Source organism: Meriones unguiculatus, chromosome 1 (assembly GCF_030254825.1).
Source record: "Meriones unguiculatus strain TT.TT164.6M chromosome 1, Bangor_MerUng_6.1, whole genome shotgun sequence".
NCBI lineage: Eukaryota > Metazoa > Chordata > Mammalia > Rodentia > Muridae > Meriones > Meriones unguiculatus.
Window position 1 is genome coordinate 18,920,245 of NC_083349.1, and position 27,133 is coordinate 18,947,377.

General features: G+C 54.9%; 1 protein-coding gene across 1 annotated transcript in view; it reads left to right on the forward strand.

Moving 5' to 3' along the window:
• Positions 1-579: 579 nt before the first annotated feature.
• Positions 580-27,133, forward strand: part of Muc5b (mucin 5B, oligomeric mucus/gel-forming) — a 31,223-nt gene continuing 4,669 nt past the window's right edge. The window contains exons 1-39 of the mRNA XM_060376273.1: positions 580-649; positions 2,736-2,807; positions 3,186-3,254; positions 3,622-3,883; positions 4,034-4,145; positions 4,674-4,764; positions 4,987-5,093; positions 6,253-6,454; positions 6,929-7,054; positions 7,420-7,537; positions 7,621-7,759; positions 7,989-8,093; positions 8,396-8,465; positions 8,741-8,878; positions 9,242-9,406; positions 9,590-9,684; positions 10,526-10,652; positions 10,914-11,169; positions 11,968-12,023; positions 12,289-12,389; positions 12,624-12,775; positions 13,076-13,214; positions 13,302-13,415; positions 14,173-14,352; positions 14,762-15,001; positions 16,953-17,109; positions 17,447-17,575; positions 17,738-17,882; positions 18,009-18,052; positions 18,130-18,327; positions 18,768-23,777; positions 23,983-24,164; positions 24,462-24,630; positions 25,308-25,564; positions 25,837-26,023; positions 26,130-26,355; positions 26,455-26,633; positions 26,727-26,796; positions 26,980-27,080. Coding sequence (XP_060232256.1) covers positions 580-649; positions 2,736-2,807; positions 3,186-3,254; positions 3,622-3,883; positions 4,034-4,145; positions 4,674-4,764; positions 4,987-5,093; positions 6,253-6,454; positions 6,929-7,054; positions 7,420-7,537; positions 7,621-7,759; positions 7,989-8,093; positions 8,396-8,465; positions 8,741-8,878; positions 9,242-9,406; positions 9,590-9,684; positions 10,526-10,652; positions 10,914-11,169; positions 11,968-12,023; positions 12,289-12,389; positions 12,624-12,775; positions 13,076-13,214; positions 13,302-13,415; positions 14,173-14,352; positions 14,762-15,001; positions 16,953-17,109; positions 17,447-17,575; positions 17,738-17,882; positions 18,009-18,052; positions 18,130-18,327; positions 18,768-23,777; positions 23,983-24,164; positions 24,462-24,630; positions 25,308-25,564; positions 25,837-26,023; positions 26,130-26,355; positions 26,455-26,633; positions 26,727-26,796; positions 26,980-27,080 — 10,360 coding nt within the window. The remainder of the gene's footprint in view (positions 650-2,735; positions 2,808-3,185; positions 3,255-3,621; positions 3,884-4,033; positions 4,146-4,673; positions 4,765-4,986; positions 5,094-6,252; positions 6,455-6,928; positions 7,055-7,419; positions 7,538-7,620; positions 7,760-7,988; positions 8,094-8,395; positions 8,466-8,740; positions 8,879-9,241; positions 9,407-9,589; positions 9,685-10,525; positions 10,653-10,913; positions 11,170-11,967; positions 12,024-12,288; positions 12,390-12,623; positions 12,776-13,075; positions 13,215-13,301; positions 13,416-14,172; positions 14,353-14,761; positions 15,002-16,952; positions 17,110-17,446; positions 17,576-17,737; positions 17,883-18,008; positions 18,053-18,129; positions 18,328-18,767; positions 23,778-23,982; positions 24,165-24,461; positions 24,631-25,307; positions 25,565-25,836; positions 26,024-26,129; positions 26,356-26,454; positions 26,634-26,726; positions 26,797-26,979; positions 27,081-27,133) is intronic.

Consider the following 27,133-nt stretch of genomic DNA (forward strand, 5'->3'; position numbering starts at 1 on the left):
GTTGGAATCCTTGGGCCCCCATTTTCTGGGCTGAAGTATGACCCTAGAAGAGTGGGCTCACCCTCACAGCCTTGACCATTCTTTGGAGACCCAGTTCTGAACACCTGTGGTCAGCCTTGTGGGCAAACAAAAGCCAAGGTTGTTGCTCCTTTGATCCTGATTCTTATGGTGTCCAGGCACCCAGAAGAGCTGACATGGGGCCGCCTGGTCAAATACCTGCCCCATAGGTTCAGGGCTTCGAATCCAGAGTAGCCAGCTCCACCCCCAGGCCAAGTGCTGGCCCTTCCCTGCCCTGTCCGCTCCCTCCCAGTTCTCAGAAGCCACGAGGGGTGGAGGTGAGGGGTGGGGGTGCTCTGTCTGGTGGCACAGTGCTGCAAATCCTTCCTTCTCCATGGCCTCTTCCTGTCATGGCCCCTCCCCAAGAGCAAACACACGTGGCTGTGCAGGGAGTAGACAATGCCTTACATGGCCTAGGAACTGGGCACTGGGCCAAAGCCTTCTGCTACATAAGTCCAGGCCCCCAGGGAGCGAGTGCCTTGTCTCAGTCCCTCCTGCCTTCCCCTCTGTGCTGCCCCCAGGATGGGCAGCAAGAGCTGGAGCTGGGCTCTGGTCTGGGCCTCTGTGGCCTTGCTCATGGTGTGGCCAGCAGGTAAGGCCAAAACCCCTTACCCCCTCAAAACCATCTTCCCAGAGAGATGACCTCCACCTGAGGATTTCTCTTGCTGAGATGACAGGCATCTCCCACGGTCCCCACAATCCTGGTCCCAGGATTTGCAGTTCTCTGGGCTCTGGATCCTATGCCCCATACTCTAGCTGTGTCGGCAGCCTTTAGGGCCTGGCTTCGATGGAGGTGCCTAGAAGAGGTTAGGTCCCCCAAGCCTGGAGGTATGAGCCCTGGTAGGAACCCCAAGACCATCTTGGCTTGGGAAATGAACAGGAATGGGAGATAAATTCGATGACCACAGGATGAGAGGCCTGTATCCAAATTAGCAGGGACAGAGACGTCTAGTTAGGAAAGACCCCGCCCCCCACCGTTGGGGTCACAGGTACCAGAATGCTGTTCACAAAGGCTGGGGCCAGAACAGATGGCTAAGATTCCCAGAGCTGTAGTCTGAACCCATGGCTGGGTAAGGTGGGCTGTGCAACCTTGTTCCCTGAGCTGTTTTCCTTGTGTTTGTTCTTGAGAAAGCTGGAGCTCTAATACCGTCAACAGTATTGGACAGATGGCTTCCATAGGGCTCAGTAGCAAGCAAGCAGGGCTAGCCTGAATCCCCAAGTGCCATGATCTCCCCAGGCTCTGCTCCCTAGAATAGGAGTCTGAGCAGGAGGGAATCTCAGCTCCAGGCTTCCTGTGAAAGAAGACAGTGTGTGTGGTGGGGCAGGGGGTCCCCAAAGCCCATTCTTTGAGGGCCAGAGAATCCACGGTTGTTCCTCTTGCTTCTAGGGCTGTCTGATGGCTGATAACTGCTCCCCTGGGCCGTATCTCTGTATAACGTGGCTCTGCCTGTGTCAGGTCCTTTCTATCAGAGTGCTGAGCCTAACCCGTGAACAGTCAGCCCTCCTTTCCCACTCACTTTACTTGTGAAGGGCAAATTAAGCCCTGGGTTGGGGGAGTGTCTTTTTGTTACAACTATGTGTATGTGGGGGGAGGAGGTGGGGGGGAGGTGGGTGGGCAGAGGCTGGGCCTTCTCATAGAGGGCATTTGGTTCTTGACTGTATGAGTAGCCCAGACCAAGATGTGGAGATGGGTGGCTGAAAACTCTCTGGCCAAGTGAAGACTGAGGGACCTCGGCCTGAGGGAGACTGGGTGTAGTGTAGGAGCGCTTGGGATGGGGAGGGCATTCTTACCCATGGACCCTCTAACAGACAGCAGAGGACAGGCTGGGGCAGATCTGGGGTCAAGGATGGACAGAGGGAGAGGCCGTGCCCCTGGGAAACGCAGTCAAGCGGGGCTCTTGAGGAAGGATTAATGCACAGGACAGTCCCTGCGGTTTCCAAATGTCAGCTGGACACGCTGGGAAAATCAAACAGGAAGCCGCACTGCCCATGGCACTGGAGCAAGTAGCTATCTGGGTCTAGGCCTGGGGAACACGGTCCCTTACAGAGTGCTGGCCTTAAGGAGCCATCGGGCTTTGGAGTCTTGAGTTGAATCTGTCTCGTGAGCCCCTAGCAGTCAGGCTGCGGAGGTGGCCTTGCCCAGAGGCAGTGAAGAGTCCAGGCCATTGAGAATGGACATCCAAGAACTAAACTCCTCTTGTTACCTGTCCTGACTCACAGATCCAGTCTGGGGCTGATCCTGATCTTAGGTTTCTTTCTGCTATGCCACTCTTGGAAAGCTCTAGTGTGTTCTCCCTAACAAAGCCAGCCTTTGTCTTCCAAGGGCCTCAAGTGATGGGGCTGACAGTTACCTCCCAACAGATGATCACAGTTCTGATACTAACACTGTTTCCTGACTTGCTTCCTTGAACCACTGGGAACATCTGCCCTATCACTGGCAAGCCCAGGTGTCACTCCACAGGCACAGATGGCAAGGACACCTGGCTTTGGTGGTGTTCAGTGACTGAGAGGTATCATAGCTGACAGGGTTGGGGTCACCAGGCCCAAGTCTGTTCAGGTTTCTATAGATTACAAGAGGGCTGTGGCCTGGAGCCATAGCCAGCTCATGTGCCTCCCACTAAGCCAGCGCAGTAGCCATGGTCTAATGGCTTCTTCTTGATTCATGCTCTTTCCTACAGAGAGCCTGGGTCAGGAAAAGCTGAACTTGGAACACGGAGAACTCACTGGAGATGGTAAGAAAATGATTAGTGGTACCTAACTCAGGCATGGGCTGGGAAGTCATATTCTGATGGTGAGTGGAATGGGTCTCATGTGGGACAGGCCGCTGGTCTTCTCACAACCATTTATCATATTGAAACTCTTGACTTGTCTGTTCTGCCTGAAAGGCAGTGCTGGGCACATACCAACAGAAACACCCAGTAAAAGGAAGATCTCCTGGGTAGACAGGAGAGGGTTTTGAGGGGAAGGGGGCAGAGTCTAGGGATGACCAAGCAGAAACTGGATAGCCTGGAACCAACCTGTTAGTCTTGGGCTTCCTGATTTCCTTGGGGTGAGCACTAAAAAGGGCAAGGAGGCCGGGAGGGATAGCCCTGGCCATATCCCAGTGTGACCTGGCCTTCCTTCCGCAGCCCCCACGTCTTCGTCCATGCAGTATCTCACCTTCATCCCACCCATCACTGTCTTTCCTACCATGAGCCGTAAGTGGACACTTCCTACTGCTAACGAGGCCAAGGAGTGGGGGTGAGGGGACTTGTCAGTCTGGTTGAAGCTAACATGGGGGGGTGCTGAACAGCTCTATACAGGGTCTCGAACTTTTCCTGGGAACATCTGTTGACCACCCTGGGGGCATCTGAGTTGCAAGCAAATGAAAGGGATGATGGAGCTGGGTCTTTAGGTTTTATTTGAGCAGCTGGGGAAATGGGATAGGGCAGAGAGCTGGCTCAGATAGCTTTGGGTAGCCGGCTTCCCTGATCCAAAGATATTGCCTTGGCTCTGGGAGGTTGTCCCTTGGTAGCTGGCCATGGAGTGGTGGCACTCAGTGGTGGTTATCTGGCTTCCCTGTAGCTTTAAAACAGGCACACAATGGGAGAGTGTGCAGCACATGGGGTGACTTCCACTATAAGACCTTCGACGGTGACGTGTTCCGCTTCCCTGGCTTCTGTAACTACGTCTTCTCTTCCCACTGTGGGGCCGCTTACGAGGACTTCAATATCCAACTGCGTCGTGGTCTTGAGGGTTCCAGGCCCGTGGTCACCCATGTGGTCCTCAAGGCCCAGGGGCTGGTGATCGAGCTATTCAATGACTCTGTCCTGATGGGTGGACGGCGGTGAGCTGGGCCTTGGGGAAAAGCACATTCAAGCCTGGCCTTTAGACATCAACCTGTCCCCATTTGGTGCTCTGGGGAGGGGTTAGGGCCAGAGTGAGTGGGGAGGACAGCCCCTGCCTATAGCCTGCTGAAAGAAGACTTTCTGCATAGGGAGGAGCTGCCCTATAGCCGTGCGGGCCTTCTGATGGAAAAGAGCAGCGGCTATGTGAAGATTGTCATCCGAATGGTCCTCACCTTCCTGTGGAACAAAGACAGTGCCCTGGTGAGGACATTCATCCAGTTCCCCACAGCCCTCCATAACTCTATATTGGTCCTACACAAGCCCTCACAGCCTCACATAGGCCCTCTCAGTACTAGAGACCCCCAGAACCCTCTAAGGTCTACCAGAGCTTCCCATTCCCTCCACAACCTCTACAGACTCCATAGACCCAACCTCTCCACAGAGTTCACAAAAATCTCAAGCCACTCATGGCTTCCTGCAGTCTCCCACGGCCCATACAGCCCTCCTCATAGCCTCACAGTTCACCTACAGCCCCTACAGTTCCTGGCACACACACGCACGCACACACACACACACACACACACACACACACATACACACACAGAGAGAGAGAGAGAGACAGAGACAGAGAGAGACAGAGACAGAGAGAGAAAGAGAGAGAGGAGAGAGAGAGAGTACAAGGAGAATATCCTCTCTGGTCCTCTGGGAAAGTGTGGTGGGAAGCTGCCAGGCGGGCCCTGGAGCCAGAGCAGAAGCCCTGAGGCTGGAGCTTCTCTGTCTCACCCTCAGCTGGAGCTGGACTCCCAATATGCCAACCAGACGTGTGGGCTGTGCGGCGACTTCAACGGGCTCCCAGCTGTCAACGAGTTCTACGCCCACAGTGAGTGCTTCAGAGTCTTCAGGCTAGGTGGTCCTAATGGCTAGAGAATCAAGGAAGTCCAGAAAGGGCATGAAGGGTGGGATTGCAGAGACACGGAGGAGGAGGAGGGAAGAGAGAGAGAGAGAGAGAGAGAGAGAGAGAGAGAGAGAGTTTTCCAGGTAGAGGCCCCTGATAGCCACCCTAGAAAGTCTATCTCCTGACCGTGAGCTTTCTCTCCTGCAGACACTAGGCTGACTCCAATACAGTTTGGAAACCTGCAGAAGCTGGATGGTCCTACAGAGCAGTGCCAGGATCCCCTGCCCTCAGCTGTCAACAACTGCACAGATAAGGTCAGCACCTTCATTATGCCACAGTCCCCAAGGCCTGGTACAGTGCAATGCCTGCATCAGCTGATATGAGACCAGAGCACTGTCTAGCCAAAGGCTGAGGAAAATCCTCGGGTGCCCAGATGGAGAGGGTTTTCCAGATCCTGAACAATCAGGGAATGGAAAGCTCCAGGAGGTTGCTGCTTGGGCCTGAGGGAGGCAGGAGACACTGGCTTTCCCCATTGGGACAAAGTGGGTTACATTTATTTTAGACAGTCACAACTCATACATCAGAGCATTCAAGTTCTCTGTGTAAAGGTGATGTGTGTGGAGAAAATGTGTGCCTACCACCACACAGCGGATCAAGGTAGACACCACTCAAGCACACTTAAGAAGCCCCTCCTGTGAGCAGGGAGGACTCATCCTTTGGATGTGACTCCACAGTCCTTGAAACTAGCAGAATACCTGAGTCCTTCCTAGATTGTAAAGTGAGTGAGAATGTTGCCAAATACTGAGAATCTTGGCCCCACACTGGTTTATCTGGGGTGCTGGGGTAGGAAGATATTCAATAGCAGCACTGAGTCCATGGAGGCCACCTAAGGGTGGGTATTATCTTCAGTCCCTTCTCTTCTGAGCCACCATACAGGGATGCATTCTGCACTGTCTTAGGCATACAAGTCAGCTTGTCTTGGAGGCCTAGAGTAGGAGGTGGTGGGAACAAAGTGCGCTGTGTCACTCCCTCAGAGACAAGCAGAGTTCGCTCAGAGACAAGCAGAGCTCTGTACCCAGACATAGCAGGTTCACAGTGTCTGAGTATAAGGATGATGGATAGATGGATGGGTGGATGGATGGATGATTGATGGATGGGTAGATGAATGATGGGTGAGTGGATGGATGGATGGATGGATGGTAGGTAGGTAGGTTAGGGTTGGTGATTTGGTAGATGGTTGGGGAGATGAGTGATGAATGAAAGATAAATGGCAATAGATGGTGGATGAAAGACAGGTGGATGATGGATGGATGGATGGACAGACAGAGAGATGTATGGATTTTTAGGTAGAAGGAACCTCCAGGGGAAGAAGAGGCTTCTTGTCCTGGCCTTAGATGGGCAGAGTCCCCATTACAAGTGTCATGAAAATCCTGTTTGAGGGTCAGAGGTGCTTACCCTCTCTGTGTTCCCCAGGAGGACCTCTGCCGCCACATCCTGCTTGGCCCTGCCTTTGCTGAGTGCATTGCCCTGGTAGATGTCAATGTGTACTTAGATGCCTGCGTCCAGGACCTGTGCCGCTGTCCCACATGCCCATGCGCCACTTTCGCTGAATATTCCCGTCAGTGTGCTCATGCAGGGGGCCACCCACAGAACTGGAGGAGCTCTGATTTCTGCAGTAGGTATCCTCACTCAAGTATGGCCCAGAGTCTTACTAAGGGCCAGTTTTGAGCCTAGAATCTGGCTGGGAAGTCAAGGTAGAGAGAGTCACTTAAGGGCCAATGAGAGAGGGTGAATGTCAGGGGAAGAGGAGATAGTGGACAGAGCTGAGGGGAAGATCCTACACCTGAGGGCTCTGGTGGACCTGTTGGTTCTGGGGTGGGTGGCAGCTGTGTCCCTGGGCACAGCAAGAAGATATGGCTCCAGAGCTTCAGGGTAGGGTCTCTTGGAGAGCAGTAGCCTCAGATGGCCATGGGTAGAGAAGGCTGGCTATGTGACAAGTGCTGTGTCCCTGCTCTGCTGCCTATTGCTTTACCTAGCAGATGGCTTTCTGGGATGTCAGTGGACATGGGAGCAAGGAGTGGGCATGATTCCCACTGATGGGCGTGGTCAGGACTCACTTCTCCTGGGTCACGTGCTATCTCTGTTACAGACTGGCCATGCCCTCTCAACATGGAACACCGGGAGTGCAGCTCACCCTGTGTGGACACCTGCTCCAACCCACAGCACTCTCATCTCTGCGAGGACCACTGCACGGACGGCTGCTTCTGTTCACCAGGCAGGCCCTGTGCCCTTTGCTCCCATCTCCATGGCTACCTTCGGGTCATGGTCTCTAGCATTTGACTCCAGCTTCAGCTGACCCTCTCTACTCCTAGGGCCCTGCTAGGGGTTGCATACCATAGCTAAAGGCAGAATGGAAACTGGTCATCAGCAAGGCAGAGATCTGCTGGTCTGTTTGCAGAGAATAGGTGTCTTGGGTCCCTGAGATCAGGTGGGGGAAACTGAGGCCTAGAGGGGCCTATCCCCATCAGTTCAAGCTGGGACAGCATTCTAGACTAGGGGCCCTTCCACCTGCCTGGGACTGGGGTCCCCGCGGAGGCAGGCTGCACCATGCTGCCTGTGTGTTCCCTGCCCCTCCCGCAGGCACTGTGCTGGATGACATCAGACACCAGGGTTGCGTCCCCCTGGAGCAGTGCCACTGCACCCACGGTGGCCACACTTATGCCCCCGGAGAGTCCTTCAACACCAGCTGCAGCTCCTGGTAAGCTTAACAGCCTCTCTGGCGTATGTGTGGGGAGGCTTGCCTCTTCCCTGTATCCCTCCTGCTCATGGACTCCCCCACAGCACCTGCTTCGGGGGACTGTGGAAGTGCCAGGACCTGCCATGCCCCGGCACCTGCTCTGTGCAAGGCGGGTCCCACATCTTCACCTATGATAAGAAACCCTACAATGTGCATGGAGACTGCAGCTACATCCTGACCAAGGTGGGGCCACAGTCCTGGTCCATAGGCGTCAGCTAGGGTCCGTGATGGCCAAAAGCAGGAGCGAAGACCATGGTGAATCTCTATGCTAACAAGGAAGTCTCAGGCCCCATGACGAGCTCTCTATGGAAAGGCGGGGGACCTGATGATACCTCTAAAACCTCTTCAGGCCTTGAAGGGTTGTGCATAAGGGAATTCCACATTCAGCCACACATCTCGGGTTTCTTGACAGAAATGTGGAAATAGCAGCTTCACTGTCCTGGCTGATCTGCGGAAATGTGGAGTGACGGACACCGAGAACTGCCTCAAAGCAGTGACACTCAATAGCGGGGGCACGGTGAGGACTGGGGCTCTGACTACCATCACATTCTGGGCTGTGAATGACAGAAGTAGGGAAGCATAAGGAGTAGCGAAAGGTCAGAGTAAAGAGAGGCCTCTGTTTCCTCTCTAAGCCCTCAGAGAGGAACAGCTACCACCCAGGTAGAGATTCTAGAACCTGCTGCTAGGGCAGGCCTGAGTTCCCTTCCTGGCTCTGTCCTTAGGTTGTGGGGCTGGGGAGGGGGGATTCTTATTCTTTCTGCAAGGGGCTGGCTGGGCCCTGTGGGTACTGACTGTTCCACTACCTGGTTTTCACCCCAGGTCATCCGGATCCAGGAAAACAGGGCTGTGTTCCTGAACTCTATTTTTACCCAGCTGCCGCTGTCAACAGGTATGTGGCCCACTCTCAGCACTGGAGGAGTCTAGCTTCTGGTGTGTGCGGTGACAAGCTGCTGCCCCTGGTTCTGCAGAAACCCTGTGTCTAGCAACACCCCCCATGCCCTATCAGGGACAGTTGGCAGTCATTTACAACCCAGGCACATTTGGGAACTTCGGCCATGGGATTTCCTGGGGTGCCCCACCTCCTGCCCCAGTCAGCATTGCCCTGACTGATTGTCCCAAAGGGTGGGCCAGCTCCCAACATGCCTAACGCCTCTCTCCTTACAGGCAACATCACCATCTTCAGTCCAACCTCCTTCTTCATCATAGTGGAGACGGGCATGGGGCTGCAGCTTCAAGTGCAGACGGTGCCCCTCATGCAGGTGTTTGTCCGGCTGGACCCCTCCTACCACGGCCAGATGTGCGGTGAGGCACCAGTGGCTTGGGGGTGGGGCTGTGGGGGTGGGGCTTGCCCTAGCTCTAGTGGGATCAGCTGTGGAAGGTGGTGGGGAAGCTTTGGCTCTAGGGCTGGGCAGGGTTTCCAGCACCCCCAGCACACCTGATACCTAATCAGAAACCTTGGAAACAGAGCGAGCTGTGCTGCCCTGACAAGGCTAGCCCTGTTGGGGGCTTATCTGTGTCTGGTTCTGGAACTAAACACTGAAAAGGGACTTTCTTCCCAGTCATCTTTTGACAGTGCTTAGAGGGGTGACAGCCCTGGGAGAGTGGCCAGGCTGAACAACCTACTAACCTCCTGACACCCTCCCCATCCCCCCCCCCCGTCCCTAGGCCTGTGTGGAAACTTCAACCAGAACCAGGCTGACGACTTCACAGTGTTCAGTGGAGTGGTGGAGGGCACAGGAGCAGCCTTCTCCAACACCTGGAAGGCTCAGCCCTCCTGCCCCAACTCAAAGAACACCTATGAGGACCCCTGCTCCTACAGCGTGGAGAACGGTAACCACCGGCTCCAGCCTTTGGCCACTCTGACAGCCCTTCCTGACATCTGGGCCACACAAACCCCTGGGGAAGCGCTCAGAGAGCTGCCCTGTAGGCAGGAAGGCATGAAGGGTTAAGGCTAAGGCAGGGGAGAGGCTGTGGGGAGCAGGTGAGGGGCAGCCACGTCTCTCCCTTCCCTAGAGAAGTTTGCCCAGGAGTGGTGTTCCATGCTTACTGAAACCTCAGGAGTTTTCTCGGCCTGCCACGCCACGGTCAGCCCAGTGCCCTTCTACTCGGTGAGACCATGATCTTCGGGCCTGGGGTGGGGGCAGGTATGGAAGCCCTTGGATGCTGGGCTCCCAAAGCTCTCCCACCACTACCTACTCTGGTGCTTACTTCTCAGGGCAGTTAAAAGGTTCCCCTGCAGAGAGGCTAGAACTTTCTGTTCTAGGGCTTCATGGTCTTAGTGTGTGGTCAACGTCCCTCTTGCAAAGACAGCAGGTGCTAGAGAAGGGATACCTCATGACCTCATCTCCTTTGGCTTCCCCTTAAAGGCTTCTTTCTATGTTGGGCCCCATTCACATATGACACAGCACCTTTTGGGGGATACACCTCAACCCTAAACAGCACTCCAACACCCTAAACTTTAGCGCATCACTTCATCCAAGTGGGTCCCCAGGTAACCCATTCCCGTGACACTCTGCTGGATACTCCCTTCTGAGCCTACCTGGCTTCTGCCTCTGTATTGTCTGCCCATCCCATCCAGGTTCCCTATGTGAAGCCCAATTAGAATGACACCTTAGATACAAATTGACCTTGTCCTTGTCTCGTGGAGACTCTTCCCCCGGGCCCCTGCCTTAGCCTTCATTCTTTCCAGCTTCTATGCCCAGACCCTAGGTCTGGTCTCCATTGTGGCTGCCACTTTGCCCTGTGGCTTCTGACTCTGTTCTTAACGCAAAGACCAAGCCACTCCTCCAAGACTCTCCTTGTCAAAGTCCCCTGTGGGGTGGCTCCTGCTGAAAAGCCACAGGTCCAGGCCTTGACCAGGGTTTGGCCGATGTTGATATGAAAGGTAAATGAGCAACAAGGGAGCCCCGGAGACAGAGGTACCTGACTCCCTGACATCCTGTCTCCCAGAACTGCATTTTTGACACATGCAACTGTAGAAACAGTGAGGACTGCATGTGTGCGGCCCTGTCCTCCTATGTGTTTGCCTGTGCTGCCAACGGTGTGCTGCTCAGCGACTGGAGGGATAGAATCTGTTGTGAGTATGCTGTGAGCCACCAAGGCTCTTTGTCACAGATGACACTTCCCCACATTAGCCACCTGGATCCTGTCACCCTGGCACAGGGGGGAACTTGGGACCCCCGAGAACAGCAGCCTCCACTCTCTCCTGTCCCATGCCTACAAGAACCCTGCATCCTGTTGTGTCAACAATGGTGTCACTAGTCTAGGGCAGGGAAGAGCAAGGGCTGGGCCAGTTCACCTAGTCATTGATTTTTCTGCCCCGTTCTTCTTCCTATAGACAACTACATGAGTGAGTGTCCCCAAACCAAGGACTACTTCTATTCGGTGAGTACTTGTGAGCCTACCTGCCGCTCTCTGAGTGAGGCCGACGTCACCTGCGGCATCTCCTTTGTGCCCGTGGATGGATGTGCCTGCCCTGAAGACACCTTCCTGGATGACAAAGGCTACTGTGTGCCCAAAGAGGAGTGCCCCTGTTACTTCCACGGAACGCCAGTGGCTCCCACAGAGATTCTGCTAGACAATGGTGCAGTGTGGTAAGGAAGATCGCCCTCACACCCCTCCTCATCCTCACAGATCTGTGTCAGCGGAGTCTCTAGCTTTCAGCTATACCTGAAAGTTCACGTGGCTTCCACTGAGGGTTTCAGGGCATACTTGGGGCATGCTGGGTGTTGGGGGGGTACCTTTCAGACTCCCTGAGAGACAGCAGGGAGGTTGTTCTGAGGGTGCTATGATGTCATGGCAGAAGTACTCACAAGCAGTTCTCAGCTGAGGTCTAATTCCCTCCTTGGCCTCAAAGGCAGTTCCTTTACAAGTCACAGTGAAGGTGAGCTTTCTATCACAGTAACAAATGCCTGTGGCATGATATAAAAAGATGTTTGTCTTGGCTCATAATTTTGGAGGTTTAGCCTATGACTGATATGGTAAGATATGACATGAGTGGTCCCATGGCTTTGGGCCATGGTAAGGCAGCACATCATGGGAGAAGAATGTGAAGAACATAACTCACCTCACATCAAGGAAGAGAGTGAGCAGGACAGGGTTAAGATCCCACTGTCCCCTTCAATGACCTAACTTCTTCCTACTTGGTCCTACTTCTTAAGGGCACTACTGCCTCCTAGTATTAACACAGGGTGGCGACTGAACCTTTATTGTAAGGGATTATGGGGTTCAGGGTCTTCTCAAGGACCTCCCAAGAGCAGGCAGAGTTTGGAGGCCTTGGGAGGAGGCAAGGAGGCCCATAAAGGCCCAGACCTTGGTGGGGTGTGGGAGGTACTGGGGATAAGATGTAGGAAACACTGGGTACAGAGCAGGGGTACTACTGTCTCTTGTAGCTCGTGTGCAAATGGGAAGTTTACCTGCCTGGGAGCCCTGATGCAGAGAACCCCAGGTAACATTCTACCCTGACCATCCTGGACATGCCACGACTGCTTGCCAAGATGCTTTAGAAAAGGAGGTCCTTTGAGCTTTCTGGCAGTGTGGTCTTAAGAGCTCTTGGAGTTGTGGGATATACATTCCAGGGCAGGTCTACACAGACTGGACAGAGCACAAAGCCTTTCAAGACCCAAGCTTGTCACCTGAGCAATAAGACAGGGTTGGGGAGACTGTAGGGACCTTCCTGCCCCAGGCCTCTCTCACACGCTTGTCCTCCCCAGCGTGCAAGGAGCCTATGGTATACCTGGATTGTAACAATGCCACAGATGGTGTCCAAGGGGCTGAATGCCTCAGAAGCTGCCACACCCTGGATGTGGACTGTGTGAGTCCTCCTGGTTGCAACACCAACCCTCATTTACCCTCCTAATCTGTGGAAAGAGTCGAGAGGGGAGAGTATTACTGGGCGATTGCTGGCTTTGGGTCTTGCAGATGCTGGCTAACCTCCTCTTGAGCACTCTCAGGACAGGGTCCACTTGCTTGGTGTCCTGGGCACCTGAGTAGGGATGAGGGAACAGGCTGCTGTTTCAGTGTCTGACCAGGCTGCCTGTGTCCGCAGTTCAGCACACACTGTGTCTCGGGCTGCGTGTGCCCCTCGGGGCTGGTGGCAGATGGGAATGGGGGCTGCATTGCTGAGGAGGACTGTCCCTGCGTACACAATGAGGCCACCTATAAACCTGGGGAGATCATCCGGGTAGATTGCAACAACTGGTAGGTCTTGGGACCCTCCGAGAGGGGTCAAGAGGTATGTACAGGGACACTGGTGTGAATTGGCCTTGGTGTTTTAGGCGCCTCAGCATGTGTCTTGGGGGCCAAGGTATTTATAGGTCCCATTCTGTGGAGTAAGGGCTGTTTCTCTAGCCTGGGGTGACTGGACACACACCCACCCGAGACCAAAGCTTGATGTACTCTGAGCTTAATTCCCCAGTTGAGGTGGCATGCTAGCATAGGACCAGGACAGCCAGTCTCGGAGAACAGTTCCCTTGTTAGCAACGACCTTTCCTTTCCTAGCACCTGCAGGAACCGCCGGTGGGAGTGTACTGACCAGCCCTGCATGGGTGGATGCGTGGCCTATGGGGATGGCCACTTTGTCACCTTTGATGGTGAACGCTACATCTTCGAAGGCAGCTGCGAGTATACCTTGGCTCAGGTGTGTGGCCGCGGCCCCTCCCAATGAGTCATCTTTCTCTGTCCTTATTTTTGGCTGTTACCAGAGCCTCATCTCTTCCCTTCTTAGGATTACTGCAGAGGCAACTCCAGTACTGATGGGACCTTCCGTATTGTCACTGAAAATGTCCCTTGTGGGACCACAGGAACCACCTGCTCCAAGGCCATCAAGATCTTTTTGGAGGTGAGAGTACTTTGTAGTCACTGGGTACTGTCTCCCTCCCTCTGCAGCTTCATTCCTTGTTCTTCAACCATAAAGTATTCTCAAGGACAGGATAGCAAGTGACCCAAACCTGGGACTCATAATAGCAGACTCTATTGTCTTCCATCCTTGAGCCAGAGTTAGATCAAGACTAGCAGGATTGTGCTCCCTATAGATCAGGGGGAGCCTTGGTGCCTTTCTGGGCTAGGGGCTCCAGGAGTCCTCCGTTTGTGGCAGCCTCATTGCAGTCTGCCTCTGGCTAACCATGGCCTTCTGCTCTGTGTCTATATGTCTGGTCATTGTAAAGGCAAACTGGGCTTAGGAGACACCCAGGTAATTCCAGACAACAGAGGTCAAGATCCTCCCAAGGCTCTTTTTCTAGTAGTGTTATTTTCAGGTTCTGGGAATTATTGGTATATTTGCGAGAGATATCGTACCCAGTGCCCCACTTCTGGTGAAGGAAAGTCAGAATTCACAGAACAGAAAGCAGATCTGCTGGCTTGGGCTGGATCCCCTCTAGAGTGGAGGAAGGCCGCGTCAGGTCACCCGAGATGGGTTGGGGATGGCATGAGACAGCATTGCACATGTGAGCCTTTGGAGGCCTGCAGGCATGTGGCCTGACTTTCCCGATCCCCCACACAGCGAATCTTCCTCTGTTGAGGCATCTTCCAAGGGTAGCAGACAAGCTCCTGATCTCCCAGCTCCCTGAAACTGTTGCCCTGTGTTTCTCCATCTACAGAACTATGAGCTGATTCTCCATGAAGGGAACTTCAAGGTGGTAGAAAGAGGGTCAAGTGGGGACATTCCATACAAGATCAGATTCATGGGCGTCTTCCTGGTCATCGAGATCCGCAGTGGGATAGTCGTGTCCTGGGACAGGAAGACCAGCGTGTTTGTCCGACTGCAGCAGCATTACAAGGCAAGTGTGGCTGCCAGGCACCCCACTTGTAGGCCCAGCTCTGACAGGTCGAAGGCTGGCAGCTGACAAGGCTGCTGAGGGTTGGTCCACACTGAAAAGCCCTGGCCATGAAGACCACACAACACCAGGTTCCAAGAGGGATGAGTCGAGATGGCAGTGAATAACGGGTGTTCACGAACCATGATTCGTGAACCAGCCCTGCCCACAGGCCTGTGTGGAGAGAGAGTCTCCTACAGAAAATAAATGCAATTTGCCCACCTGCCCCAGGACCCTCTTCCTTAACGTTCACTTGCAAGTTCACTGGGTGCGACCCAGGAAAAAATGGATTCTCCCTATGTTCTACTCCCAAGCCAGGCTCATGCCACAGCACCTAACTGCCCAGGGATTCTCTCTCCTCCTGTGTCTGCAGGGCAGGGTCTGTGGCCTGTGTGGGAACTTTGACGACAACGCCATCAATGACTTCACCACACGCAGCCAGTCTGTGGTGGGCGATGTGCTGGAGTTTGGAAATAGCTGGAAATTCTCCCCATCCTGCCCGGATGCCCCGGTGCCCAAGGACCCCTGCACAGCCAACCCTTACCGCAAGTCCTGGGCCCAAAAGAAGTGCAGTATCATCAACAGTGCGACCTTCGCTGCCTGCCACTCTCAGGTAGGGCTTGAAGTTGCTTGCTTCTTCCTGGTAAGACTTGAGTCTTGCAGAACTAGGAACATATCAGGCCTCCGAGGACCATCTTGGCCCAACCAGAGAACATGGTCCGTGGCCCTGGGTTTTCAAGTTCTAGGTCTAAACACCAGCAGGATTCCCCCAGAGGAAGTGGTAACTGGTTCTCATTTGACTTCCAAAGGCTACCTCCTGTTACTGCAACCAAGACTCAGGTGAGTGGAAGAAAAGTGGCTTCACAATACAGGCTTCCACACCATGACTAGAAAGTGCTCATGGGTCATGGGCAGCCAGTGTTACTCACCTGTGCTGAGCACCCCAGGTCACCACAACCAGCCTTGTGCACAGGTGGCCAGTGGTCCCTCCTGCTACCATGCTCCGTGGCTTGGTTCACTGTGGCCTGACAAGGCTGACTTGGAGGTGCTCTTGGTGGCAAGAGCAAGAGCTTGAGTCCACTCTGGGGTTTGCTAGTTGGCACAGTATGAATGGTGGGAACCCTCCTCCACTGAATTAGACAACTCTCCGTATTAAGGCTGGTTAACTAGTTAATCACATGCCTCACAGCTGTGCCAGTCTAGAAATTAAACAACGCTGGACAAAAAGTCACCACCCACAACCCCAGCAGTTCTCAACCTGCGGGTCGTGACCCCTTTGGGGGCTGCCTATCAGATATTTACAGTATGATTCATAACAGTAGCAAACTTAGTTATGAAGTAGCAGTGAAATGATTTTATGGTTGAGGGTCATCACACTCTGAGGAACTGTGGTATAAGGTCACAGCATTGTAAAGGTTGAAAACCACTTCACTGCTCCCTTGGGGCATGTTCACAGGGGTCTGGAAGTTCAGGTGGTCTTGGGGGACCAGCTCATTCAAGTGAATGAAGGATAAAATATGCTGTGTCCCAGCAATACTCCACAGGAATGAGGCAGGAGAGTGTCAGGCAGGGGCTCACACCAAAAAGCGAAGCAGAGAGCTGCCAGAAGTCATAGGAACAGCAATCCAGGGAACAGATCGGCTATGGGTAGGATGACATAGGATGGGGGCCAGCGACCTGGAACAGGAGTACAAGGACAGAAATGCGACCACAGTGCAGTGCCCTGAAGGTATGAACCTGTAGATCACATGACTATATCAAGTAAAAAGATCCAAAGAGCATCAGTGAAGGCGTACAGGAGGGCGGGTGCAGGCGTGTAAAGGAGAGCAGGCGTGAGAGCGGGGCAGATGTGTAGGCACGCAGCTGTATGGGTGAGTACGCAGGTGGCCCCCAGGCAGGCAGACGGGAAGGTGGGTGTTTGTGCAGGTACAGGTGGGCAGGCACACAGCGGCTGTGCAAGTGGACAGACGGATGGGTGCACGCGTGGATAGGAGGGGGGGTGCACAGGTCAACAGGCACGCAGATATGTAAGCGGTTGGGGGGGGGCAGGCACGCACGTGAACAGGTGTGCAGGTTCCCAGGGTACGCGGGCGCACTGGTGTACTTCAGGCACGTACACGGGTGGGAAGGTGTGCGGTGTTACAGGTGTGCAGGTGCAGAGACGAACAGCTGTGCAGGCAAGTGGGCACGCAGGTGTGCAGAAAGACATTCCAGCAGGTGCATAAGGGTCCAGTGGATAAGTGTACATACGGGTAGGGATGCAGGTATTCAGGCTGGTGTACAAGCTGTCAGGTGACGTGTACAGGGACACAGGTGTATAGGTACACAAGTGGCAGGTTATGGGTGTCCGGGTGTGCGGGTGAAGTAGTGAGTGAGGAAAAGCAGCGTTGGACAGCTCCCATTGGCGACACTCTGAAAGTGGCCACAGTGCCAGATCAGGATTTTCATAGTGTGGGGTTTGGACTGCAGCTAGCTCCAAATCCTCCTCCACATTCACTGCCCCCTGACCCGGGCAGACATTGGTGTTCCCTCCCCCAGTGCCACTTTGGCCCCCTCCGTTCCAGGTTGATGCTACGAAATACTATGAAGCCTGCGTGCACGATGTGTGTGCCTGCGACTCGGGGGGCGACTGTGAGTGTTTCTGCACTGCCGTGGCCGCCTATGCCCAGGCCTGCCTTGACGTGGGTGTGTGCCTGTCCTGGAGGACCCCTGACATCTGCCGTGAGTGGGGCTCCGTCTACGGCGCTGAAGGGTGGGACTGGGAAGGAGGTGGGAGGCAGTTGCTGTACCTCCCTCCTGGCTTGGATTCTGCCCACTCTGACTTGAGGAAAGAGAGAGAGAGAGAGAGAGAGAGAGAGAGAGAGAGAGAGAGAGAGAGACAGGGATAGAAACAGAGAGACACACAGAGAGAGACAAAGAGAGACAGAGAGAGAAAGAGAGACAGGGAGCTAGAGAGAGACTGGGGCCTTCAGGATCTGGGCAAGGGACTGAACCCCCGGGTAGCCATCTCTGCATGAGGCCTGGCAGGTGCCAGCTTAGCTCTGCCCTCTTTGCTCAGCTCTTTTCTGCGACTACTACAACCCTCATGGGGAATGTGAATGGCATTACCAGCCCTGTGGAGCCCCCTGTCTGAAGACCTGTCGGAACCCAGCTGGACACTGCCTTGCTGACCTGTCAGGCCTGGAAGGTGAGGGCTGAACATTTTGGTGAAAGCCTTCAGGCTCGTACCCATGCTTGGTGCCTTTGGGGCAGACCTGGTTTACTAGGGCTTCTCTGCCACTGATTGGGGGAGGGGTGGACAGATCCGTGCCCGAGAGAGTGAAGTCAATGGTACCCCTGCCTGCCCTAGGCTGCTATCCAGAGTGCCCACCCAGCCAGCCTTTCTTCAACGAGGACCAGATGAAGTGTGTGGCCCAGTGTGGCTGCTACGATGATGGCGGAAACTACCATGATATCGGCACAGAGGTCCCTACAGCTGAGAATTGCCAAAGCTGGTGAGAGAGGAGGTGGGGAGGAAAGAGGGTAGAGACCCGGAATGGTTGGGAGAGGCCAGGGAGGGTAAAAGCGTGTGTTAGCTAGGGGTTGCCTGCAGATCCTTAGAGCCCCTGTCTTCCCTCCAGCCTCTGCACCTCTGAGGGCCTCCAGTGCACTCACGACCTTACAGGTAAGGGCAGGCTGGGGGCTGGGGGCTGGAGGAAGGCTGGAGGCTGGGTAAGCTAAGTCAGCGCGTCTAACCCCCAGCCTGCACATGCGTCTATGAGGGTCATACCTACCACTACAATGATGTTATCTACAACACCACGGATGGCCTCGGGGCCTGCTTAGTGGCCATCTGCAAAGAAAACGGGACTATAACACGCACCACTGAAGAGTGCCCTGAAGTGACGCCTACCACACCCTTCACATTCACCACCACGCTGGCACCCCTTACCACAACAGGTAAGCCCGTACCTGGCTTTACGGGAGCCCTAGGACTCTAAGCTATTAACCCAGGAAGAGGCTTGGCTCCCATCTGGGATAAGGGAAGACGAGAGCCATCAAGAATGCCGGCTACAGAGACATCCTGGGTCCTGACCCACTCTCCAGTAGCCCAGGCTCTACCTTGTGTCCGTGACCCTCACCCTTCCCTCTTTGATTCCCCAAGAAGCCTTAGCATAACTGGAAGAGCTGCCACCAGAGACCACAACAATTCCCAGGCTCCATTTGTGCTTGGTGTATTCCACTTCAGTCAAGGAGCTCCCTTGAGACTGGCTGCTAGGTCCTAGATCCAGGTCACGAATGGTCTTAACTTGCACTGAGGTGAAGAGCCATCTCTTCCCTCAGCCTGAGATAAGAGGAGCTGAGCAGGGTTTTTTTTTTTTTTTATCACTTTCACACAGGCTCAGCTCGTTCTGCGTCCACTGTGTGTGTCCATGAAGTCTGCCGCTGGTCCATTTGGTATGATGAGAACCGTCCAGAGCCTGGCATGACAGGTGGGGACTTTGAAACATTAGAGAACCTGAGGCACAAAGGGTACCAGGTGTGTCAAACTCCTTCTGCCATTGAGTGTCGTGCAAAGGATTTCCCCAGCATGGACTTACAGGAGCTGGGTCAGAAGGTGAACTGTAATCAATCCTGGGGGCTTAAATGCATCAACAGTGAGCAGAGTCCCCCGCTCTGCCACAACTATGAGCTGAGGGTTCTGTGCTGTGATTATGTGCCCTGTAGCTCCTCTACGACATGGAGCACAAGTACTACTCACTCCCAGCTTGAGATCAGTACAAAGCCCTCTTCTTCCACTCTGAGCACTCGCACAGCAGCCTCCCTGGAAACGAGCCAAACAGTGCCATTCACTTCAGAAAGCAGGGCCACTTCACATCCTGTGTCGTCCACACACCCAGTCAGCAGCCCCGGGGGCTCCACCCCCTGCCAGCCCCAGTGTCGATGGACAAGGTGGATAGACACCAACTACCCCACGTCTGACATCGAGGGGGGAGACATCGAGACGTACGAGAGCATCAGGGCCGCTGGAATACACGTCTGTGAGCATCCTCAGGCCATCAAGTGCGTGGCCCAGAACTTCCCTGAAATGAGCCTGGACATCTTGGGCCAGGAGGTGAACTGTGATGTCAGCTTCGGCCTGGTGTGCCACAACCGGGACCAGAAGGGCGATTTCCCGATGTGTTACAACTACATGATCAGTGTGCTGTGCTGCACTGCCAGCCACTGCCAGGGCCCCACCACCACTGGGCCGACCCCGACGCCGGGAACGGCCACCTCTACTACCCAGACCCTGTCCTCCAGGCCTCATCCCAGCACTAGTCAGGTTGAGTCCCGGTCTCCATCAGGCTCCAGCACCAGCTCCCACGTCTCAGAGGTGACCACACCCGGGACCCTGGTGACAAGCGTGTCACCCCCACCCAGCACTCCACTGACAGCCGCCTCAGTGAGCACTCCGCATCCAGAATCCTCCGGCAGCACATCAGTGGTGACGACCAGGTCCACCTCTCAAGGGCACACCCTGACTCCCAGCAGTCCCCACACCACCCACACATTCTCAGTAACAACCCCAAGGACGTCCCAGTCCAGCGGGGCAACCATCTCTACCTCCCTGACCACACCTGGACCCTCCAGTACTCCCGGGGGCTCCACCCCCTGCCAGCCCCAGTGTCGATGGACAAGGTGGATAGACACCAACTACCCCACGTCTGACAGGGAGGGGGGAGACATCGAGACGTACGAGAGCATCAGGGCCGCTGGAATACACGTCTGTGAGCATCCTCAGGCCATCAAGTGCGTGGCCCAGAACTTCCCTGAAATGAGCCTGGACATCTTGGGTCAGGAGGTGAACTGTGATGTCAGCTTCGGCCTGGTGTGCCACAACCGGGACCAGAAGGGCGATTTCCCGATGTGTTACAATTACATGATCAGTGTGCTGTGCTGCACTGCCAGCCACTGCCAGGGCCCCACCACCACTGGGCCGACCCCGACGCCGGGAACGGCCACTACGGCCACCCAGACCCTAAATTCTAAGCCTCATCCAAACACTAGTCTATCTGTGACCAGGACCCACTCGGCCTCCACCACAGTAGCGACAGGCCTCTCAACAAGTCTAACAGGCTCGAGCCACAGCACCACCCTTGTTACATCCCCTGGCAGGAGTTCCCCACATGTTTCGAGTGCCAAGGGAACCAGCAGCCCAGGAGGGGTCTCCTCCATCCATACAACGCTCACGATCTCGCCTGAGACATTACAGTCGACACCTGCCTTGACAACAAAGCAAACTTCATCAGCTGGAATCTGGACAACAATTCCTACTAGTACAGCAGGCACTGTCTCCTCAACCCCTCTGCCCACGAGCCAGGAGTTGACTACAAGCATAAAAGAGCTGCCCACCAGCACACCAATGTCATACATGCTACCAGTAACCAGGTCTAATGACACCACCACCCAGAGTACAACGACACACTGCCAGCCCAAGTGTAAGTGGACCGAATGGTTTGATGTGGACTCGCCAACCTCAGGAGCAGTGAAAGGGGACATGGAGACCTATGAAAACATCAGAGCCTCCGGTAAGGAGATATGCCAGGCGCCAGAGAAGATTGAGTGTCGGGCAGAGAACTACCCTGCCGTGAGCATTGATAAGGTGGGCCAGGTAGTAACCTGCAGCCTGGAGACGGGGCTGGTCTGTAAAAACGAGGACCAGACAGATGATTTCAAAATGTGCTTCAACTACGGTATCCGTGTCCTTTGCTGCGATGACTACAGCCACTGCCTCAGCACCACTTCAGTACCACCTACACTTACCACGAATACGCCTAAAGTCAGCGAAGAGGTCTCCACCATGGCCACCAGCTCATCAGCAAGACAAGGGCACTCCACCAAAGCAACCACCTCCCCAGAGACTGCACGAAGCCTAACTACCAACACTATCCACACAGGATCTGCACCTTCCACACACCCAGTCAGCAGCCCCGGGGGCTCCACCCCCTGCCAGCCCCAGTGTCGATGGACAAGGTGGATAGACACCAACTACCCCACGTCTGACATCGAGGGGGGAGACATCGAGACGTACGAGAGCATCAGGGCCGCTGGAATACACGTCTGTGAGCATCCTCAGGCCATCAAGTGCGTGGCCCAGAACTTCCCTGAAATGAGCCTGGACATCTTGGGCCAGGAGGTGAACTGTGATGTCAGCTTCGGCCTGGTGTGCCACAACCGGGACCAGAAGGGCGATTTCCCGATGTGTTACAACTACATGATCAGTGTGCTGTGCTGCACTGCCAGCCACTGCCAGGGCCCCACCACCACTGGGCCGACCCCGACGCCGGGAACGGCCACCTCTACTACCCAGACCCTGTCCTCCAGGCCTCATCCCAGCACTAGTCAGGTTGAGTCCCGGTCTCCATCAGGCTCCAGCACCAGCTCCCACGTCTCAGAGGTGACCACACCCGGGACCCTGGTGACAAGCGTGTCACCCCCACCCAGCACTCCACTGACAGCCGCCTCAGTGAGCACTCCGCATCCAGAATCCTCCGGCAGCACATCAGTGGTGACGACCAGGTCCACCTCTCAAGGGCACACCCTGACTCCCAGCAGTCCCCACACCACCCACACATTCTCAGTAACAACCCCAAGGACGTCCCGGTCCAGCGGGGCAACCATCTCTACCTCCCTGACCACACCTGGACCCTCCAGTACTCCCGGGGGCTCCACCCCCTGCCAGCCCCAGTGTCGATGGACAAGGTGGATAGACACCAACTACCCCACGTCTGACAGGGAGGGGGGAGACATCGAGACGTACGAGAGCATCAGGGCCGCTGGAATACACGTCTGTGAGCATCCTCAGGCCATCAAGTGCGTGGCCCAGAACTTCCCTGAAATGAGCCTGGACATCTTGGGCCAGGAGGTGAACTGTGATGTCAGCTTCGGCCTGGTGTGCCACAACCGGGACCAGAAGGGCGATTTCCCGATGTGTTACAACTACATGATCAGTGTGCTGTGCTGCACTGCCAGCCACTGCCAGGGCCCCACCACCACTGGGCCAACCCCGACCCCGGGAACGGCCACTACCCCAAGACTCTCTAGCGCTATCACAAACATTTCTTGGGCTACTTCCACAACCCTCACCAGCACTCCAGCTGCTTCCATGCCCACAAGTCCTCCCAAGGAATCTCAGACCTCATCTCTGCGGAGGACCAGAACTACAGACGTCCCCACTCTGTCTTCTACTTCCACAGGCTGCAAGCCTCGGTGTATCTGGACAGACTGGCTAGACCAGAGTTTCCCCATACCTGGGAGCTCTGGGGGGGAGTTTGAGACCTATGCCAATATTAGAGCAGCTGGAGTTGCCATATGTGAAAAGCCCCTGGACATAGAATGTGGCACTGTGGATCAGCCCAACGTGCCTCTGCAAGTGGTCAACTGCAGTCTGGATTTTGGCCTGGTGTGCAGGAACCTGGAGGGGCGCCTTAGTACATGCCCCAACTACCGTATCCGTGTGCTTTGCTGTAATGACTACAGCCACTGTCCTAGCACCTCTTCCAGCACCATCAAGTCAGCCATGCCCTGGTCTACCCACACTCCCCTGATCCCTTCCACAGCCTCAGTGTCCTTAAGCCCTGAGACCACCTTTCAGACCAACCGCCCCTTCAGCACTACAGCGCTAAGCACCCAAGCATTCACATGGACCACGTCTCGTCACTCGGGCTGTGCACCTCGGTGCATGTGGACAGACTGGTTCGACGCAGACTTCCCTAACCCTGGCCCCAGAGGCGGAGATTTCGAGGTCTACGCAGTGTTACGTGAGGTTGGCTTTGTCTTCTGTGAGCAGCCCAAGAACATCCAGTGCCGCTCCGAGAAGGAGCCGGACCGACCCCTGGAAACCCTAGAGCAGGTGGTCCTGTGTGACGTGCGATTTGGGCTGATATGCAAAAATATCAACCAATCGGGGCCTTTGCAGTACTGTGACAACTACCACGTGCGCTTCCTCTGCTGTGACAACTACAGCCACTGCACCACTTCACCCCTGGCCACCACCTCCATGGCTGCCGCTCCTTCTACCTCTCACCTGTTGTCTAATCGCACCACCACAGTTTTGACTACCATGACTTCTTTACCTGTGGTCACTAGCTCCATCACGCTCCCCTCCTCCTCCCCGGTGTCTACTCACACCTCTCCAGTCTTGACCACCGAGACTTCGCCTGTAGCCACTGTCCCCACCGTGGTCCCCTCCTCTACCTCAGGGACCACTCACACCTCTGAAGTTTCCCCCAGCAGGCAGGTGACCTTCAGCGTGTCTACTGAGTTGCCCTCAAGCCTCAGTACCCTCAGGCCTACTGTCTTTTCCAGCCAAGCATCTTCCCCGTCCCCCTGTTTCTGCCAGGCATTTGGACAGCTGTTCTCACCTGGTGAGTAGACAAGCCGATGTTCTCCTCACCTCATATCCCCTGTGAACCTTAGTCTGTCAGCTTTGGGAGCTATGAGACCTCTCATGCATGCAAAAGTCAGTCCATGCCTCTCTCCCTCAGGCTACCCTTCGTGCCCTATGTCTCCCCTGGCCCTAGCCTGGCTCTTCAGCTGGGGTATATCTTCCTGTGATCTTCTCCTTCACAGGGGATGTCATCTACAATAAGACTGATGGGGCTGGCTGTCAATTCTATGCCATCTGCAACCAGGACTGTGATGCTGACCGCTTCCAGGGTACCTGCCCCTCCTCTTCACCTCCAGTGCCCTCTACCCCTTCGCCTTCGTCTCCCCTGCCTCCTGGCTGTGATGATGCCATCCCTCCCCGGAAGGTGGGCTTCCTTGTCCCTCAACGTCTCTCTGATGTGGGGTGGGTTTGGGTTGTCAGGCACATTTGGATTGCGCCACGGCTAATGGTCAGCACCATCCCAGCCCTGTGGTCTGTCTCAGTGACCTGTCTTCCAGTAGCTCCTGCTGAGAGAGGTCCATGAGCTCTGGGGTCTTGATCAGCAGGCACACCGGCTGCCTTCTGGGATTCAAAGTTGTAGGGACCTGGGGCTCTAGGCAGGACAGGGCTTGGGATCTCCACATGACCTCCAGGTGATCACCCTCCGTATCTTCTGCCCCAGGTGAATGAGTCTTGGACCCTGGAGAACTGCACAGTGGCCGTGTGCCAGGGCAACAACCAAATCATCCTCCTAGAGCCCGAGCCTGTGGATAATGTCACCTGTGTCAACAAGCACTTGCCCATCAAAGTGTGGGACCAGGAGCCTTGCCGCTTCCACTATGAGTGTGAATGTGAGCAGAGGGCAGGCACGGGACAGCTTAGCAAGATGGGACAGGACCAAGGCATTTGATATCAGTGTCTGTCAATCTCAGGAGGCACATGTAAATGCTGTGCTTGCCTGCAGGCATTGGGTGCACAGGGAGTCTAGGAACGTGGGTGTAGCACAGACATGGACTATGACCAGGGAGGGGTAGGGTGCAAAAAGCCATGATATGAGTTCTTTCCAGTGGTCCTGATGACAACTTCCATTACTGAGTGTTAAATGACTCAAACTTGGGACTCAGAATAGCAAACTATTAGGGTCCCCAAGCTAGGTCAGATCAAAGCAGGCAAGTCCACACTCCCTATGGAGGCTGAGGAGGATCCTTCCTGCCTTTTGCAGTTAAGGGCTACAGGAGTCCTTGGCTTGTGGCTTCATTACTCCACTCTGCCTTCCTCTTCTTATGGTCTTCTGCTCCATGTCTATCTCTCCTATCAGTTATAAGTACACCATCATTAGGTTCAAGGGACACCCAGGTACTTTGGAATGGTCCCATTTTAAGACCAATGGTGACATTCACAGTAGATATGTATTGGGAGACAACCTATTTTATAAATGAAGCAACCGTGTTCCCCCGAGGTAACAATTTGAGAGGTGGTGCTGGGTAACAGGGCTGGGAAGTGAGTTTACAACTGTGGTCTCCTGTAGGCTTCTGCAGTGGATGGGGGAACTCACACTACCTGACATTTGATGGCACCTCCTATACTTTCCCGGACAACTGTACCTCGGTGCTCATGAGAGAGATCCACCCTCGCCATGGCAACCTGAGCATTCTTGCTCATAGATACTACTGTGGGGCTACCAGCAACGTCACCTTCTGTCCCCGTGCCCTCAGTGTGTACTACAACTCCATGGAGATTGTCCTCACCATCACCACCACTGTCAGTGGGAAGGAGGAGAGCCTGGTGAGTCTTGGGATAGTCAGGGCCCCACACCACACTGCAAACATGGGGCCTGTGTGTGGTGTGACACAGGCAAAGGGGAAAAGCCCCGAGGACCAAGAACATTCTCCCCTCTGCAGAAATGGCCTACAGGAGCCGGCCTAGGCAAAGAATAAACTATCTCTAGATTAAGAACACAGGGAGTGGCCCTGGTGTTTGGGAGGCAGAACTCCCAAAGCACACGCCCTGCTGCCTAGCTGGCCTCCTGACTATTGTTCTCCTCTGGACATCCCCAGATTATATGGGACCAAATGTGGATAAGTTCAGGCTTCAGTAAGAATGGTGTGACTGTGTCCTTGAGTGGGGCCACCACGATGAGTGTCAACATTTCCACCATTGGCACCACCATCATCTTTGATGGGCACATCTTCCAGATATGGTTGCCCTACAGATACTTCAGCAACAATACTGAGGGCCAGTGTGGTGAGTGGGCATGACCTGGCTCATTCTGCTTCTATAGATGGGGTGGAGGTAACTGGTCTATGGAAAACAGTGAGAAGATGATTATAATCCCCACCCTACTCACCAGGTACCTGCACAAACAGCCAGACAGACGACTGCCGCCGGCCTGACGGCACCATAGCTTCCAACTGCCAGGACATGGCCAAAGACTGGCTGGTGCCTGGGAAAAGCAACAATGACTGCTTAGCTCAGCCTAGCCCTTCCCCAAGCACCACTCCCCAGTCCCTAGTGTCCAGCACAGCCACCTCTACTCCATGCCCCTCTGTACCACTCTGTGAGCTGATGCTGAGCCAGTAAGTTGCCCTTTGGGGTGATGGGCCTGGGCAGCATTCCCCTTGGCTAGCCTACTTGCTGGGCTCTGAGATCTCAGCCCTTTCCACTTACTGTTACAGGGTTTTTGCCGAGTGCCACAGACTCATCCCTCCAGACACCTTCTTCAGAGCTTGTATCAGTGACCACTGCAATGACAACTCCACTGACACACTCTGTCAGAGCCTGGAGGCCTATGCAGCACTCTGCCGGACCCAGGGCGTATGCACTGACTGGCGCAATGCCACTGGAGGGCTGTGTGGTAAGTTGGGAGCATCCAGCTTAGTCAGGGCTTCCGCCTCTTTGGTTCCTCCAAACCTGCGAACCTGTCTGATGACACTCTGTGTGCCCATAGACCTCTCCTGTCCATCCACTAAGGAGTACAGGCCTTGTGGACCCCTGCATCCAGTATCCTGCAGCTCCAGGTGAGTGCCATCTGCATGCCAGCGAGCCTATTAAGTAGCAGCTGGCCTCCCAGACAAGTCTGAAGGGCCTGAGCTGAGACTGTGGGTACCCCTAACTCAGGACTCCCTGTGACACCCACAACTGATTCTTGGAGGTACCACCTGATTTCTGACCCTACACTCTGCTGCTCCTCCTCACACTAGGACCCTGAACATTTCAACTGAGATGCTGGCGGAAGGCTGCTTCTGCCCTGAGAATCAGCTCCTCTTCAACTCACGCATGGACATCTGTGTGCCAGAGTGCCGTAAGTGCCATCCACCTACCATGGGACAAGCCCTGCCCCACCCCTGTCCCCAA